This window comes from Anastrepha obliqua, chromosome 3, assembly GCF_027943255.1.
Source record: "Anastrepha obliqua isolate idAnaObli1 chromosome 3, idAnaObli1_1.0, whole genome shotgun sequence".
NCBI lineage: Eukaryota > Metazoa > Arthropoda > Insecta > Diptera > Tephritidae > Anastrepha > Anastrepha obliqua.
Genome location: NC_072894.1, coordinates 26,980,775 through 27,000,536, shown reverse-complemented (window position 1 = coordinate 27,000,536; position 19,762 = coordinate 26,980,775). Strand labels below are relative to the sequence as shown.

Sequence of the window (19,762 nt, the reverse complement as noted above, 5' to 3'; positions counted from 1 at the left end):
CTCCCACATCCACCGTATTCGCCAGATTTGGCTGCCAGACACTAATGGCTGTTTGAAAACTTAAAAACAATGCTCGCCGGCAAGAAATTTTGCTCGAATAAAGAGCTTAGCGCTGAAACTGTGGCCTATTTTTAGGCAAAACATGAACCGTTCTACAAAAGTGGTATTGAAATGTTAGAGCGGCGCTGGAATGATTTCGTTGTTCTTGCAGGAAATTACGTTGATGAATAAAGCTAATTTTGAACAAACAAAAACGTATTTTCTTTATTAGGCTCGGGCCTTTTTAGCCCATATATCATATTAATATTTTTCGTACTGTTTTATTTTAACCCTTAACGGCCAAGAGCTTTTTTTGTAATACTCGCCCATAAACGACGGAAAATTAGGTGAAATTCTAAAACATTTATAAGGATGAAAACCAAAAATTAAAAATTTAAACTGATTTATTTATTTAGATATGAATTCAATATATATAGGGTTATTCAATAGGTGCGCTTCAACTTTTACCGATAGGGAGGGCGAACGACGCAATATTTTTTATTTTTCGCTTATTTACTTGATTTATAATTTTTTATGAAGTTATATTAGTTATAAAGAAAACTACAGCGATGATAAATAAATGAAATGAAAACTGAATTCTTTTCATGTCCCCGTATTGGGGTCTTTCCGCCGTTAAGGGTTAAGTTATTAAAGAGTTTTCCAATAAGAGGTGTTTTTTTGAATAGCCCGCTATTTCGGTAGATGTCACTTTTGAAGCTGTTTTTTTTTGATATTTGACAAGTAGAAACTACGCCATTAATAAAAATGGAGCGATACACGCTTAAACAACGCACTGAAATTATTAAAATTCACTATAAAAATGGTGAAAATTTGGCAGAGACGGTTCGTAGAACTCGAACATTTTTGGGTCATCATGAAGCAAGCACCTTGTCGGACCGCAATACAGAGATTGGTGAAAAAATTCGAGCTGTTGGGACAAGTTAGTGATGTGAAGAATAAAACCCTTGCACGTCGCTCAAGAACAGCCGAAAATCGAAAATATTGCTGTTGTAGCCGAATGTGTTGAAGAAAACCCAGAGTTGTCCATTCCTCGTCGTTCATTGAAATTAGGCATTCCACAAACGTTATTACACCGTATTTTGCACTAAAGATTTTGGTCTTAAGGCTTATAAAGTCCAGTTAACACAATAACTCAAGCCGGCCGATCATCAACAACGTCGTGTTTTTGCATGAAAATGATCCGGAATTCCATCGAAAAATCATCTTGAGTGATAAGGCTCATTTCCACCTCGGTGGCTTCGTCAACAAGCAAAATTGTCGGATCTGGGGCTTAGAAAATCCAAGAGTTATTGTTGAAAGGCTTTTCAAAGGCTTTCTCTATACTCTATCCTCCCTGCGTGTGACTGTTGGGTGCGATTTACTTTTTCGAAAATGAAGCTGGAGCAACAGTTACGGTGAATGGATTGCGCTATCGAGAGATGATTAACGATTTTTTATGGCCGGAATTGTATGGTATTGAAGTGGACAACGTTTATTTTCAATAAGACGGCGCTACGTGCCACACAAGCAACGAAACCATTGATCTTTTATCAAAATAGCACATCTTATTGGAAAACCGTTTTATAAAGAGAAAAACATTTAAATTTTTTAAAACAAAAAAATCCACGCCGACCCACCCAATAATAAATAATTATAAACTTAAATTCATAGTTGAGTTGGCAATCAACTTATGCAAACGCTTTATTAACTTAAATAACAACTGCAGTAGTACGATACGAGTATCAGTGTTAAATTATTACAAACTTTTTCTTCTTCTTTTTTTGTTTTTAAACGCAAATTTTAGTCACTTATTTTTTCTTTTAAGCATGTAAGTGCGTATAACTCTATTAATCCGAAAACTAAAAGAAAGAAAATGAAATTAAAAAAAAATAATATTGTAATAACAAACATACATATGCGCATTGGTACATTACTTTTCGAAAAGAAAAAAATAATAATAGAAAAATCGGATTCACAAACAAAAATGTGTAGTGTTAAGGTATCCATTTATTTATATGTATTTTTTTTGCTGCAATAATATTGTGATATGTAATAAACGCATCAACCAAACAAATTAACCACATAACCAACCATATAAAATCTAATAGTTTTAGGTTTGCCTCTCGAGTCGTATCAACTACCCACCCACTCCTTTACAGCCCAATTTCTCGCCTACTTCCCTTTGTTCTTTGTATTTTTTTTTTTTGGCTGCTTAGCAGCACACTATATACAAATATTTTATTCATCAATTCATATGTATGTATAGAGACTATTTTTTTTGTTCAGTTGCTGTATATCGCGTTTAACTTACTTTATTAGTTGTAGACTTTACGTGAAGGTACGTTCAAAAAAGAAAACAAAGCGAAAAAAAACCTGACTAAAAAAATTGATTTCTAATAAACTCGCATGTACGACGGTCGTATGTGTGTGTGTATGTAAATGAGTGCTAAATTCATTTTCTCACGATGCCTATATTTTGTTTATATTGTATAAGAAGTGTGTGTATGTGTGTTTCTATGGGTAAGTGTGGCATTTTTTTGCGGTGTATTAGCGCTAGTAGTTTAAATAAACAAATTTCTTTTTTTTCTTTGTTGCTCTCTTTTATATACTACGCGTGAGGGTTCATTCATAAGCGCAGTATTACAATTGCACTGCAACATTCCCATTAACAACAAAAAGGAGTGTGTGAGAAGTCTTATTTGAAAACAAAAGAAGCAGAGTGACAGTACTGCAATTGATTTCTGCAGTCACAGTGCAGAAAATATGTACATAATATATATTGATGTGAGTGTAAGAGTCAGTCAGCCATGCAGTGCAACTATAATACTGCATTTACGCACAAGCCCTAGGTGTATACGTATGTATGTTGTGTAGTACAGCGCATATGCATGCGCAAGCATAAAATTCTCGCAGTATTTTGTTTCATGTTTGACGATTTTTACATTCTTTCATGTAGGTATGTATACATCAGATATATATTTCTAGTTGATACATATATTTACATATTATAGGTATATGCATTTATATATAAATATATATATATACATACATATTCTATTCATATATGTATGTACGTATGTGCTATGCTTATATAAATTAGTCAACTTATTGTATAGTACCACAAGTACAATTTAACTTATTCAACTACAAAATCATTTATATCGATATTTAATACAAATTTAATTTCAATATTCAGTTATAATTTAATTTATACATATGCGTGTTGTTGTATGTATGTGTTTAGCCTGTCTGTATGCCGTCTGTATGCTTGCAGCTTAGATACATAACATTTCGGCTTCTTTGCTTTCGTTGAAGAAGAAATTAAATCATCAAAACCAAATTTGTGATTTGACACAAATCACACACACACACACACACGAATGCGCACACAGATGATGTTTAGTGCATCTACATAGGTATATATACACATACATACATACATATATATATACACATATATATATATAATATATATATATAATTCATACATATACATATATATATGTGTGTATGTATGCATGCATGAATGTGTGTTTTCTTGTATATGTATGTCCCATGCACAGACACGCAAATATTTACATTTACATACCATATGCGCTGTCACATATGTAGGTATGTGCATCCTTTTCCATAACCAACAACTAAATATTTACAATTCCTAATATTGCTACATTTCACTCCATTTTTAAGTTCCAACTGGAAACGATAAATAATTTTACGTTTAAATAAGTCATTTAAATTTCGAAGCCTTAAATAAAATTTGCATAATTTCACATGTATGTAGGTATGTATGTATGTATGTATATATGTATAACTGGATACGCAACTCTATATGTACATAATTATTTGTTAAGTAATACATACACACGGAAACAGTACACATACACGTATGCGCATGAAATTGCGCGAGAAAATATATAAATGATATGACTACTAATGCATGCTTTTTTGTTCAATGCGAAGACTATATGTAAGTATGCAGATACTTTAAACCCTCCTCCCCCTCGCCGTCTACTGCCCATGAAAATATTCACTATATTGAAAATTGTTCGAATATCCTCTCTGCGTTACGCACACATACGCATACCTACAAATACACTAGCAATAAAAAGTTGTTTTCTATGCGGAAAGCTCATTTTAATATACCAATAAAAACTAGTGCCCCTACACGGACTGCTAACAAATCGATTATTTAAAAATAACGGTATAAAACAAATACTAAAATTCAATATTCTAGAATTAATATATTTATAACAACTTAACCGAATTATTTATAAGCTAATGAGAGTGCAAACAATAAATGAAATTCGTTCAATTGCTTCGTAAATGTGACAAACAAAAACAAAAAGCAGACGATTTAAAAAAAACTTAATAGGATGTGTGTATGTAATTGTAAATTTACTGAATAATAAACAAATGATGAATTTATGACGTATACAAATGCCTAATAATGAAATATTTCATTCAGTTAATCTAATATTTAATTGCGCCTGCTCGCTCACTTACTCGCGACAAAAGCGAAATCAATGAAAATAAAGTAGAGAAATATTATAGATATATGCAGTAGCGAAAAGGAATTCAAAGAAATTTACAGTTAGGCGCTAAATAATTTTAGTGTAAAAATTATATTTTCCTTAATTCTTTTTATTTTTTTTTTTAATTTCAATGGCTGTCAATGCAGTTAGTAAGAGCGACAGCTAAACAAAAACGTTGATGTAAGACTTAAAATTAGAAAAAAAAAACAAGTTAGTTGCCAGCCATTCACAATCCCTTCAAGGATTTCGAAATACACAACTTTGCAAGTGTATGTGTGAATGTGTCATTATAAGAAAAGCTCCTTTTGCATGTATGCTTTAAGCATTTAGTTTGCTTTTTAAAAACAAAAAATTCATTATTTCTTAGTTGCTATATTAAATTTGTTATAGAAGTAAAATATTTACAGAGAAAAATGTCAATCAAAAAGCAGTAACGATGTTTTTTTTTTGCTTTGTCTTTCACCCGCATATGTAGCAAAATGCTTTAGTATTTTAGCGCAGCTTAATTTAAACATATTTAAATCTCCTTGAAAATGGCGTACATTTTTGTTTGTCCTTTAAACAAAGAAATCTTTACGTTACGAGAGCAAAAGCGGCTAGTCGCATGAAAGCAAACAATTATTTTGCTTGCAGTTAGTATTGTTAATATGCAGTAACGGGCGATGCAGTTGCTGTATGTAGTTTCGCATTTTTAATTTATTATTATTTTTTTTTAATAAAAGAAACCGTAACAACTGCTGATAATTGTAAGTTGGCTACTGCAAATTCTTGCAAAAAACAAAAAAAACATTATGCCCAAGGCAACAGAGCTCTCGAAAGCCGCATACTTTTACGCTTGCACATATGTACCATAAGTATGCATGTATTAAGGGTAAAAAACTATTTTTGAAAAACTGGTTTTGATTGCGAAAAATCGTTTTTATGACTCAAAATAAAACAAACAAAAAAATATATAAAAAAAAATATTGTGTATGTATAGAAGTGAAACTGAAATTAGTCATCCATTTTTTGTTTACTATTTACCATTCTACTGCATTTCTTTCTTTTTTACTCGTTCATTCACACATTATTCTGTTATGGCACATTCGATTATGTATTTTACATGGTTAGTTCTTCGTTATATAAATTTGATATTTAATTGATTAAATATGCTGTCAATTCAGTTACCTACAAAGCCTACAACACATTTTATATATACATATATATGCATACATATATATACATATAATTTGACACTTCCACTCTCGCTTATGTACAGTACATTTGGAATTTTTAAGGCGTGAACAAGTTATACATACTATAAATCATGACGTTTTAAGCATAGATTACTTACAAATGTTTTATTTTTGAATTTAGTCCTACCTATCCAACCAACTACCTCGCCGCAATCTAATTCAATAACAGCGGACCTAATTCAGTGAAAAGATATCTAGCATTTAATTTTTTATTTTCTATAAAAATAAACAAAAACCATGATTGCTCTTTTGCAGAAAATTAATAAATATTTTCTTATAAACATTTCGTAAAAAACTCGATTTTGATTTTTGCTCATCCTTTTTAGGATGCTTATTGTGTATAGTAATAGTATTATCGAAAGTAAGTTGACTTAAAACAAAATTTCAGCCAAAATTTTCATGTCACTAACGCAAAATTCATTAAATAATTCTAATATATTCTTCTTTTTTTTGGTCTCGATTTTTTCCAACTTTTGAAATAAATTTTAAAAATAAACTTACATTGTTTAACAGGCTTAAGGATAGCGAATTTTCAATGAGTTTTCTTCGAAACTATTCTACAGACTTTCTATTTTATGGCCTTTAATATGATTTCCTACATTCGTTTGTGATTTTCGCACATTTACATTTTCTACTCACGCGTCTGGAAATAAACATAGAAATTAACTCATTCACTCGAAATTTCATATCAATCTGATTAATAACTTTCCCTCTCTAGTATTTTAATATTCACTGTAATATGCCTAGCTACCATTTTAATATATAATTAATATCGTATTTGTGGTTGTCGATCTCATTTAATATAACACATATGTATGTAGGTATGTATGTATGTACGTATGTATAAATAAGAATTTTATAAAATCTTTCATAGTCGCTCAAAGTGTGTGTGTGTGTGTGTATGTGCAATTGCGTCATTCGTGTGTATATATGTATGTGTATGTAATATATCTAACAACGCCTGTAGTTATTTATAATAATGTTTTAGTGTTCAATACGTATATTTTTAATACATATGTATGTACACCACACATAACAGTTATTTATGTGTATGTGAATAAAAATATTAATATTATAATAATATTGACAAATTAAGTTAATTTCTCTATTTACAACAATTACACATATCGCTTCGTGTTTGTCTCACGTTTTGTTTTGCCTTTAACATTTTGACATTTCGTTTATCAATTGCTTAAAAACTAAGAATAAGATATATTATGTCATATATATATATATATATATTTAATTTTTTATCAATAGTAGTAATAAGAATAATTTCTGAGTGGTCCTTTCGTTTATACAAACACCGCGAATTGTACGCGGTTCGCCTTCCCATAACCAAAACAGCTGGAAATAAGTAAAAAAACAAATATTATTAATTAGTACATCACTGTGAGAGTTCATATAAAAGTTGTAAGCTCTTATATATATATATATACTATATATATATACAGGGTTGGCCATATTAAACTGACCCATTGAGTAACCCTATAACTTTTTACTGTAATTTCAGATCAGCTAATGACATGCCGCGTTGGAAGCGTCAGTCGAAGGAGATTTATACCATGAAACAGTACACCCCAATAGAACGCGCTGAAATTGTTCAGCTGTACATTCAAAATTCCTTCTCGATTGTAAAAACGCAACGAGGGTGGAGAAAAAAAATAAAGTGAAAAGTGCGCCGTCAAAGAACGCAATCAAGCAAATGCACAAAAGATTTTTGTCTTCCGGCACTGTGGCTAATAGTATCGAGTCATCGCCGCGAACGTCAGGTAATCGTCGTTCTGCTCAGTTGGACATCCCTCGGACCACTCTACGACGTATCATTCGTTTGGATTTGGGGATATTCCCGTACAAAATACAACTAAATCAACAACTGTTGCCGGCCGATAAGCCTCGTCGCTTGGAATATGCCAATTTTGTCGTCCGAATGGCCCAAACTGATGAGGATTTTTGGCATCAAATCATTATGAGTGATGAGGCCCATTTCTCCTTGAACGGAACCGTAAATAAGCAAAATTGCCGTTTCTACGCCACTGAAAACCCTCAAATTATTGAAGAGGTTGCGCTGATATGGTCATTGGTCCGTTCTTCTTTGAAAATGGTCAACACCAACCATTGACCGTCAATCAAGAGCGTTATCGGGCCATGATAACCGATTTTGTGATGCCGATTGTTCGTGAAAATGGTATGGAGCACTTCTGGTTTCAGCAAGATGGCGCACCACCACACACAGCACGAGCCACCGTCAACTTATTGAAGACTTTGTTCCCTGGCCGTTTGATATCAAAAAGCGGCGATTTTGACTGGCCGCCACGATCACCGGATTTGACGCCACCGGACTTTTTTCTTTGGGGCTATTTGAAATCTAAGGTTTACGTCAACAAGCCAAAGACACTAGGCGCACTTAAGGCCAATATCCGACGGGAAATAGCCGCCATATCGGCCGAGACGCTGGCCAAAACTATGGAAAACGCCGAAAAACGGACACATTACGCTATACGAGCTAAGGGCGACCACTTGCGCGATATCATATTCAAAAAGTGATGTAAACGAATCTCCTTGATTTAGATGTTTTTCACAATGAAACACAAAAAAATGTTTCTTTTTCCATATTTTTTTAATAATCACATGGGTCAGTTTAATATGGCCAACCCTGTATATGTATATAATTGGCGCGTACACCCTTTTTGGGTATTTGACCGAGCTCCTCCTATTTGTGGCGGGCGTCTTGACGTTGTTCTACAAATGGAGGGACCTACAGTTTCAAGCCGACTCCTTTATTAGGAACTTTTTTATGGCAGAAATACACTCGGAGGTTTGCCATTGCCCACCGACATTCGGTCCTACGTTCTCTCTCTGAATTCCGAATGATAGTCACGCATCAACCCATTTGGCTACGGCGGCAGAGATCATCTTCAACTTTTAAAAGATGCCACGTTTCTAAAGGACACCGACCTACTCCGTCGTATCTGATCCAACATACATCACCAGCCAGCTGAAAGCGTTGCGTGTGCTTGAGTTTACTAATAATTTTATTATCATGTAAGATTTTAAAAAATAAAAAAATAAGATTAGATTAGATTGAATTCTTTACGAGATTTGCACTTCGACCTCGTGGTCTTTTGTGCCCTGTACTCATAGTACCTCATCCAGACCCAGTTCCCTTATTAAACTCAAGATGAAACTGGGTTAGATTGAGCGTATGGCTGCAGTTGGCTCAGATGTCTCATCACAGTACCACATCCAGACCCAGTTCCCTTATTAAACTCAAGATGAAACTGGGTTGGATTGAGCGTATGGCTACGGTTGGCCAAGATGTCTCAACCGTCTTCGCGCTACATTCAAGAAGAAGGTGCATCGGAGTCTGCTGAGATTGGTCGCAGGAACGACAAGAGCCCATAGACCAAATCCCGATCATGTGCAGGTGACTTCTCAGTGAACTGTGAGAATGCCCGTGAGCAAGTTTCCTCGACCCCCCGTTCCAACAGCAAGTTTCCCGGACCTACCCTTGGATGAGCTAGACGAAGACGACCGGTGAGTTACATCGCACTGACAGGGTTTAGTATTGCTGCTACAACAACAAGAACAGCAACAACAACAATGCCCGAGAGCATTCTCAGTTTACCTTGGCAAGGGTTATGAGTACTTTAAACTCCTTTTGATTGCACCTTCACTACACTGAAGGATTGGTTGAACTCGGCGTTTTCTTTATTTATTTCGCGAATTGAAGAGCAAAGAGTGTGAAATGAAATATGAAATTATTTTTCTGCCTGTTACTTCTTAGATATTGCACAAAGTTCAAAAGTTAAAAGCCACCATCGCTAGATAAACCCCGTTAATATGCACATTACGAGAAAAAAATCCCACCTTTAGTAATCTTTTACCTTCTCTTTGATATCATCTCTTAGACTTTCTAAAAGTATAGGGAGTCATTTGCCCGTAATTGTAATACTATTTTTCTTTTAATAGTAGCCACAAATTGTTTACCCGATAGTGACACTTCTAAGGTGTGCTTCACTTCCTTTGCTACCGCATTGAGTTTTGTTTGGACTTAGGTCCAGAGTAATGTACAAAATTTTCATCTGCAGCTACTCTGCGAATCATAAATTGACCTCCTTTTCACACTACCTATATTGAAAAAATAGCCCAAAAGCTAACTGGACTAACGAGCGCCTTCGAGTATCAATTATTCGACTTTTCAAGAATGTCTGAGAACGTAGCTTTAATCGCCAGGGCTGAACGCTGCTCGTATTCAATTGACTTTCTGGCCAGGAATCCCCTTAAATAATATGCGTTTGTTGTTATAGCAACCGTTCTAAAAGACATGTGACTATTGTTGTTGTAATAGCATAAATATTCTCCAGTGGGCAGGATGGTCGGGTCTTTAGGCTAACGTAGAACCGACTGTCGTATGACCTGTGTTTGTTGTCGCAATGAAGTCATCGGTCGTCATCGTCAACCTCACCTAACGGGTGGTCCAGGAAACATATTGTTTCAAAGGGATGAGCCCAGAGGGAGTGTTAGATACTAGATGAGTGTCAGTAAACTAACACTCTGTAGAACCTCTAGAATTTTTTCTGGCTTAGTGAGGCGCTTTATCAGGCCACGGAACGTGTTTATCGGACGATATATCGAAGGATAATACACCGATTCTATTGCAACTTAATATTTACATATTTATTGAGTCGCTAAGTAGTGCAAATTAGGAACTCACCCAGCGAGTATACCCGCTTCTCCTCTTCAACAGCGTCATTACATGAAAATTTTGTAGAGTTCTCGCAAAGCGATCTCTTTAAATAATAATCCATCTTACTTCATGGGGAAAAGTTTAAATGTTCACATATAAGTAGATTATCTTCTTTTTCGTGTTTAACTCCCAGGTAAGCGGGAGCTCTTCGTCTGCAATGGACGGTGGTTGGACTCCGATAGCGGCATTCGGAGGTTGGGAGCTTAAGAAGGTGGTAAGTGTCTCCCGTTGAATGTCGTTTATTGTCGGTCGGTACGCTGTCTGATCGATCCAGTAATTGTCGATCTGTTTTACCCTGCATCTTTTTTGAAGTAATTGAGAAGGTGCCTCCTGGCATGGCTGGGAGGCGGCTCAGGCTCAAGCAGGTGTCTGCATGGGTGGGACCTACTCTAACATAAACTGCTTGCTGAGCATCTGAACCTCGTCGTGTAGACATTGAAGTGCGGGCATTAATAGAGATCCCGACGCAGTCCGAATGGCAGTGTTTTGGCAAGTCTATAGCTTCGCTCACTGCGAATCACTAGTCGCTTTCGTTTGTTATCGCTTATTATAAAATTTTTTTCAACCGCAGTAGACCTCGTTTATAGATTTCCTCCTACTGTCTATTACTAGCAACAAATTGCGCAATTCAATTAGCTATTGCTTATATTTGCTTTCACTTCATGTCGTTAATAATAATTAAACAAACCAAAAACACTAAAACCACTTCACCAAACGAATTTAAATGAACAGCTTGGCAGCTGATTGTCAATTTTACAGCTAATCTGCTAAGGATGGTTTAAATTTTGTGAATTTATTGCTAATCACTGCATGTTCTTCGCGTACTTTAAGATGTGAATTGACTTGTTTTCTGGAAATCTTAAACTAAAATTCGAAGTTTACTATAATCATTGATTGTATGATATATTAGACTTACCATATTTCTGCATATTGTTGCTCCACAATATTTGATTCATTTTCTTATTACAATTATTTTTTGCGAAAATATAATATCATGCATTTAATTAGATGTATAGTACAGTAGTAGTAAATTAGTAGATTTGCTGCAGCAGTAAAACTTGCGGATTGTAGCATTTCGGTTTATGTTCGTAATTTTCGTATTTCTATATAGCCGTACTAACTACTTGTAACTATAACTATATACGTAGTTGTATAGTGGTATTATAGCAGCCCAGTAGTTGCTCGCTCGACACAAAGGTGTCTCCACTTAAAGCAGTAGTAATATGAAGAATTGGTAGTGTCACTATTTCATAAAGCCAGACACACTTAATGGTTCTGAACTATAGTTAAGCAGCTTCGACGACTTTCACCATTCAAATTAGCGTACTTTGGTGCATACTACAGCATATCTTATGGAAACGTTCGCTTCTCTCACAAGCATTGGCACTTGTCACATGTTACGCTTGTGTTCCACTAGTGGTTTGCAATTGGAGTTTTACTTATTTGTTGGATTCTTATACATAAATTCCTTTAGAACTCTGGCGTAGCCGTACAACGCTTGCATTCTCGTTGCAGTTTGATGCTGCGTGCATTGTTTGTGCTACAATTCCTTTTGCGTATATGTGTGTGGTTTTCAATTTGCTTAGCAAGTGTGTGTGTTCATATGCAATGCTGTGTGTCATGTATGTGTATGTGTATGTGATGCTGCTCCTAAGTGAAATATATATATGTTTCTTTCGAACGTATCTCAAATAACGACTAATTTCGTCCAGTCTTTCGCCCACTACTGCTGCTTTCGGCAGTGTCATGACGTTCTCGCACGTTCTTCTCTTTGCCGTCGTTGCCACGATTACGTGCACCCGCTGTTGGTGCGGAAGTAATTGTACCGCTGTTACTAGTTGCACCACTACTACTAAAACTACTGCTACCGCTATTGTTACTACCTGTGCTTTGACGATTTTCACGTAAAACATCTGCAATGAAAAAGTTAGAGGCAAACTTAGACAAGTATTAGGGATAAATATTTTCAAGAAAATTTTCCCACTTCAAAGCAAATGGAATTATTTTGTAATCTGCTATATTTTTACTTGTTTTACTTGCCTTTATCTTTGGAAATATCAGTGCGTAATGTAACCACATTACATCCACTATTGTTCACAGCACCGGAATTGTTGCCGCCACCACCGCTGCCGCCGCCATTGCTCCCAGCACCAGCAACGGTGGCTGCACTCAACATCGTTTGACTTAAAACATTCGTTATGCCCCGTTGTTGTTTATCTATCAGCATTGAGGAGCTTACTGCAGAAGAGCCCATTGGCTTATCGGTCTGCTTTTCTGTGACAGACGTCACTGACGCCGCCACAATAGCTGGAGCAATTAATCCAGACGCCGCCGCGCTATTGCTATTGGCAGTCTCAATTTTATTTATACTCAACGTTGCCGCTGAGTGTTCGTTTTTATTCGGCACAGCCACGGGTGAAGCATTGCCTGAAACAGAAGCTTCTTTGCTGCTGCTGCCGCCATCAACAGCGGCTCGTTCCTTGTGGTGTTGAGCGACTTGCGCATAGCTCAACCGTGAACTATTATTGTTCGTTACTACGGCAGCAGTACCCCCCGAAACAGTTGCATTCGCCATTGGCATGCCTGCCTGCGCTGCGACTATATTTTCTATGGAAGTTGAATTTGTAGATGTTGAAGCATTCTTATGCTTTGTAGCATCTTTTGGCGTCGCCTTCTTGGCGAGTAAATCTGCAACCGCTGGCGGTTTCTTATGATTGCTTAGGCTACATTCAGCGAAATTTGTGGTCATTGTAGCTACGTTGCATGTTATAGCTGGCGTACCGGTGCTGCCGCTGACACTATTGAGCGCTCCAGCTGCGCTCAATGTTGACGATAGCACTGGGTTTCCAGGTTTCATCATACCGGCTGATGATATTTGGCTGCTGCTGCTACCACTGTTGCTGTTGCTGCGGTGATTAAATTGATGATGTTGTTCGTTGATGCTATTATCGTTGGTAGCATGTTGTTGTTGTTGTTGTTTACACTCTGCTTCTTGTGTTGACGCACAGGCAAACATATCCTCAGTCTTGTTTGTTGGTTTCTCACCAGAGACTGCAAATTGAAATGATGTTAGTACATTTAACACTACCATTTTTCGTTGAGTGGTCGAAATTCAACCAGTTTTATCATTTATCTTTGCCTCCTTATCTTAATCTTAATCTCTATCCCTTTATCTATCTCTCGATCTCTATCTTCGCAACAAAAGCAGATTGAATTAGCTCTGGAATGAACTCCTCTTAATACCCGGACAAACATTTTCATTGATAGCCAAGCAGCTATTAAAGCAATTATGGGTCATTGGAGTAACTCGTCTCAAGAAGAAGAAGAGTAAATCGGAATATGTGCAACAAAGCAGATTCAAAATGGGTGAACTCTGCGGCAATGGGCAGATCACTATTTACTGGATACCAGCACATAAAAGTTAGAAGGAAGTGAGAGAGCCGATGAAGGTCGCTATGACAGGTATTCGCTTGCCGAGAGTGAGCACGTCAGAAATATAGCCATCAAAAACCTTTCTGAAAACGGAACTAAATGAGAAACTAACTCTGTAAAAGCAATCGATATGGGAACATTCAACTTCGTACAAAACTGTCAAAACTACAAATTGTTCAACTGTATTATGAAAATCAGCGTTCTGTGAAATGTTTTTCGTGCGCTTAGACCGCATTATGGTCAACATAATCGGCCTGCCTTAAACACTATTCGACATACCATCAACAAATTTGAATCCGAATATTCATTGGTGGATAATTCTCGACCGAATAGACCACGTCCAGCAAGAAGCATTGAGAATATAGCGGCAGTAGCAGAGAGTGTACGTGAAAACCGCGATGAATCGATTCGGCACCGTTCTCAGCAACTTGGACTGTCGTATGGAACAACTTGGTCAATTTTACGGAAGGATCTTCATTTAAAAGCATACAAAATACAGCTCGTACAAGAACTAAAGCCAAATGACCTTCCTGCACGTCACCGTTTTGCTGATTGGGCTCTTGAAAAGATTGAAGAAGATCCGCTGTTTTCGAGCAAAATTTTGTTCAGCGATGAGGCGCATTTCTGGCTCAATGGTTACGTCAATAAGCAAATTTGCCGTATTTGGGATGAAGAGCAACCAGAACAGGTTCAAGAGCTACCTTTACTCCCAGAGAAAACAACGGTCTGGTGTGGTTTATGGGCTGGTGGAATCATCGGTCCATATTTTTTCAAAAATGATGATGGCCGCAACGTAACTGTGAATGGTGCTCGCTACCGTACCATGATATCGGACTTTTTGCTACCTGAAATTGAATCTAATGATCTCTACGACATTTGGTTTCAACAAGACGGAGCCACTTGCCATACAGCTCGTGAAACAATGACTTTATTGAGAAGTCATTTCGGAGAGCAGCTGATTTCACGTTTAGGACCTGTGAGTTGGCCACCAAGATCTTGTGATATCACACCTTTGGACTTTTTTCTTTGGGGATTCGTGAAGTCCAAGGTCTATGCTGATAAACCAGCTACGATTGAAGCTCTGGAAGCCAACATTACGCGTGTTATTCACGACATACCAGTCGAAATGCTCGAACGAGTGATTGAAAATTGGCCCTTCAGAATGGACCACCTTAAGCGTAGTTGCGGCCAACATTTGAATGAAGTCATATTCAAAAAGTAAATGTCAAAGAATGTCCTTTCAAATGATAAATAAAGGTTTTGAACATAATTTACATTTTTGTTTTTTTTTTAACTATTGAAAAAAGCACCTCATGATTGATCACCCGTTATAATTGGCGCATACAACCATTTTGGGTGTTTGGCCGAGCTCCTCCTCCTATTTGTGGTGTGCGTCTTGATGGTGTTCCATAAATGGAGGGACCTACAGTTTCAAGCCGACTTCAAACGGCAGATATTTTTTATGAGGAGTTTTTTCATGGCAGAAATACACTCGAAGGTTTGCCATTGCCTGCCGATGGGCGACCGCTATTAGAGTTACGTAAAATAATAATTCAACTCCAAATACATAGCACTAGTAGCACAATGGACCCTAGAGATCTTAGTGAGATCTTTTTACAGATCAGCCAGCACTACCTAACCTAATCTAAGCAAATTTGAAATTTTATAAATTTTCTTCCCTTCAGCATCAAAATGCCTTTCGATTGATACATAAATCTTTATACCTTAGAAATATAGTTTAGCCGTAAAAGGGCTTTAAAGAAAACATATTTGCCTGTTTATATACTCGTATAAGATGTTAAACATTCAAATTCAAATAAATCTATCAGTAAAAAATATGCGATTAATCCGCTTAATAGGTTCAACTGCAACTTTTTCAAGCATCAGTCTTTGTAAATACATAATTTTTGTACATTTGCGTTCGTTTGCTGTGATGTTATGAAGGTTAGGCATTAATGCCTTGTATAAGAATACAAATTATTCCTTTAGAACTCCATGGAACTGCATTCGGAACTCTAAAAATTTATTTGTTATGGTACGATGAGAACATATTTTTAAGAAAATTTGTGATACGTGTTAAGATTTATAGTAGTAATTATTTCTAAGGACTATATGATTTTGTGTTTAATTAATTTTAACGCGGAGCAAGTAAATAAAATGTTTACCTTCATCATTTTAGATAGCAAACAAAGAAATTTCAATCTTTTCTGCGACTTAAAAAGCATATTTTCAGCACTGTAGATTTCACAAGAATTTAATTTGATAGAAATAATAAAAAGGTCACGAATGCGTTTTGTGGCGCTTGATGGAATTTTCAATATTTAAATAAACAGCAATACTTAAATTCTTTATCCGCATTAAGTCCCTATTCTTTCATAACACGCGAGACTAACTATCAAATTAACTACAGAATCGCATTGGGTTGGGGAATAAGTTCATACCGTTTTTATATTTTATTTTACAACGATTTGTTTGCTGTTTGGCAAAGGGTAAGTATTCATTCGATAGAACTCTTTTTGCTCTAAAAAACTATGTTAATCGTATTTTTCAGTTGTTTAATTTTTCATTAGTTTCGAGGCTAATAAATGGAAAAAAATAAACATTTTCGACACCTGCTCTTTTTTGCTTTTCATCGAGGTCAAAAAGCGGCCGAATCACCCGGAGACAATTGCGACGTGTATGTAGAAAGTGTCATAGGAGAGTCTACAGCACGGAAATGGTTTGCAAAGTTCAAAAATAGCGACTTTGATGTCAATAACACGTCCCGCAGTGGAAGACCTTCTGAATTCGATAAAGAGCATCTTAAACAAGTCGTGAATTGGCGGAAAAAATGAACTGCGATCATAAAACGATTCTCAATCACCTTCATTCAATGGGATTTACCGAAAAATTGGGAGTCTGGGAGCTTCACGAGCTCAACGAAAAAACAAAGAAAGTCGCAATAGCAGCATCTCGCCCATCATCGAGTAACACGCTGTCATAAACAGCGATTTTTGTACCCATCGTCACGGGAGTTAAAAAATGGTGCCTCTACATCAATATGAAACAAAGAAAGGAGTGGGTAGCTCCAGGCGATGCGCCGAAGCCGAGAGTCAAACCGGATCATCATCCAAAGAAGGTGTTTGGTGGGACTGGGAAATGCTCGAAAAAAAGCCACGGTCAACAAGGAGCTCTACATTGCCCAGCTACCCCGCGTGAATGAGGCTGTTCGACTGAAAAGACCTGATCGACATGGTCAAACATACTCCTTCACGACACCGCCAAGCCCCATGTCGCACAAGTCGTCAAAGCCGCACTCGAATAGCTCGAATGGGAGGTCCTTGAACTTCCGCCGTATTCTCCGGACCTTTCACCGACACATTACCATTTTTTACGCTCCCTGTCAAACCATGTGAAGGGCGTTACCTTCGATAACAAAGAGGTTCTTAAAAACTGGGTCAACAACTTCTTTGGCACCAGACCAGGCGACTTTTGGCGAAACGGCATCAATAAATTGGTCGAGAAGTGGAAAGAGGTAGTAAACAGCAACGATTAACTTAGTGATGTAAGTGTTTCGTTTTGTTTAAATAAAAGTCTTCGGTAAAAACGGTGCGAACTTATACCCCAACCCAATATTTGCATGCTGGGTATTTAAAATAATAGCATCAAGCAATAAATTTCAATTTCAATCGCATCACCGTTAGTATGTCTCACCAGTGTTACTGTCATATGACGTGTTGCCGCCAATCAGACTATAGGCGTTGTTGTTTTTGTTGTTATTGGATTGTGTTGGACACTTTATCACAGTGTTGTTGGATGAGGAGGCGGAGGTGGTGTAGTTGTTATTCGAATTCGAATTTTGTTTACTCAGCGTCGCAGACTTATTGTTCGAATTTGTTGCAGCTGCGGCATTTGATTCATCCGCAGTAAAAGCACCTTCTGTGGTTGTGGTGGTAGTTGTGGCTATATTGCTGTTAATGGACGCTGTCGAGGTGGGACTTAGACCAGCAACACCGGCGGCACTAGAACTGGTATGACGTTGTTGATAACTTTGTTGCTGTTTACTATTATGGGCGGAATCTTTGCGGGGTTTGCTCTTATTATTACCACCAGGACCCCCACCACCAGCGCGCACAACATCTGCCAAACGGTTCTCATTGGACCAACCACCGCTGGCGCTGCTGTTATTGTTGTGGTGGTTGCTACCACCACCGACATTGGCTGTTACACCACCTACAGGCGCCGAGGAACTATTTGTTTGCTGTAAGGCATTAGAATGGCTTGAGCACTGATTGTGTTCTTGTAGTTGTGGTTGCTGATGCAGGTAGCCGGAGCTTGTCTTTTGCAGCTGCACATCATTGTTTCCACTTGCACTACCATCACTGCCGCCACCACCACCGCTACCGCCAAATGATTGCTGTTGCTGTTGTTGCTGCTGCTGCTGCGATTGTTGGTGCTGTTGATGATGTGGAGTCAAATTGGCAGTTTGCTTATTGCTAGACGCCGAAACACTGTTGCTATTATTGCCACTACTATTTGACGATGCCGCACCAGAGGACGCTAACGAGGAGGATGCTGTTGACGAGGAGGTCGCTATTCATTTTGTGGATCATATGGAAATAAATTAGGAAACATTACATTTTTGATTAAAAAAGGTCAATGAACTTATTAAAGAACGGCCAAGTTTCACTGTCACGTGTTTCAGTATTTCATTTAAGATCTACACCAAGGAGTAAGAAATGGCTAATACTTTGTGAAATAGTTATGGGCGAAATAACAAACCTGGCAGTGGTGGAAATGCGGCCGCTTCTAGATCGAACTGTGGGGGTTGTGGCGGCGGCACATGCTGTTGTATCTGCTGCTGGCCATGATGTCCGCCACTACGATCATTGCTGCGGTCGCCCATGCCATGGCCACCATTCGAACCACCACCGCTTAACCCACCGGCACTACTCCCACCGCCACCGCCGACTTCGTGACGGTGATGGTGGTAATGATGCGTTGAGCCAGTGTGGTGCGATGACGAATGGTGATGATGGTGCTGCTGTGATGTACCGCCGCCGCTATGGTGGTGATGATGTGATGCACCCGAATGCTGCGAGTGATGTCCCATGCCACCACCACTATTGTAGTGTGGATTATAATTATTGCCTTTGTAACCGCCCCGATGCTCGTCACGATGCGAATTGTAGCCAGTGCTTCCACCATGATGACCACCCTCACCACGCTGACTATGATGTCCACCGGCACTGCCGCCACTCGCCTGTGTTGAGAGTGCATTGCTATTATTAGATGCTAACGCAAGCGAAGTGCCAGAGTTGGACGATTGTTGCTGTTGCTGTTGCTGCTGTAGCTGTTGCGATTGATGGTGCGATGATGAGCCACCACCAATGTACGATTGCTGCTGCGAAGTAGAGGATTGAATGAATATTTTTGCTTTTTGCGTATTCACATTGTTTGTTGTGCTTGTTATTATTGATGAAGTTGTTGTTGTAGCAAAATTATTATTATGATTATTGTTAGTAGCATTAGTAGAAGTAGAAGTTTTAGTGGTAGTATTAGTGGTAGTATTGGTGGTGGTAGTACAAGAGGCAGAATTATTATTGCTAAATTTATTAATATTATTGTGATATTGGTTGTGGTGGAAGCTGTTTTGGAAGCTGTTAGACATTATTTGGGCTTGATTTGATTGGCTATGCTGCTGACTTTGGTGCTGATTTTGGCCATAATGCTTATGTTGGTTTTGGTTAAGGCTTTGGCTTAGTTCAGTTTTCGCATACGAGTTACGATTT

At 37.6% G+C, this 19,762-nt stretch overlaps 1 protein-coding gene across 7 annotated transcripts in view; it reads right to left on the bottom strand.

The window, feature by feature from the left end:
- Positions 1-1,698: 1,698 nt before the first annotated feature.
- Positions 1,699-19,762, bottom strand: part of LOC129241645 (la-related protein Larp4B) — a 42,895-nt gene continuing 24,831 nt past the window's right edge. For 6 of the 7 annotated variants that reach the window (XM_054878088.1, XM_054878089.1, XM_054878085.1 and 3 more), the window contains exons 8-12: positions 18,753-19,374; positions 17,685-18,563; positions 12,600-13,610; positions 11,476-12,472; positions 1,699-7,156 (exon numbers count right to left, since the gene is read on the bottom strand). In XM_054878088.1, the coding sequence (XP_054734063.1) occupies positions 12,258-12,472; positions 12,600-13,610; positions 17,685-18,563; positions 18,753-19,374 (2,727 nt within the window). In that variant the 3' untranslated portion in view covers positions 1,699-7,156; positions 11,476-12,257. The remainder of the gene's footprint in view (positions 7,157-11,475; positions 12,473-12,599; positions 13,611-17,684; positions 18,564-18,752; positions 19,375-19,762) is intronic. The other variant, XM_054878084.1, reaches the window with a different exon arrangement.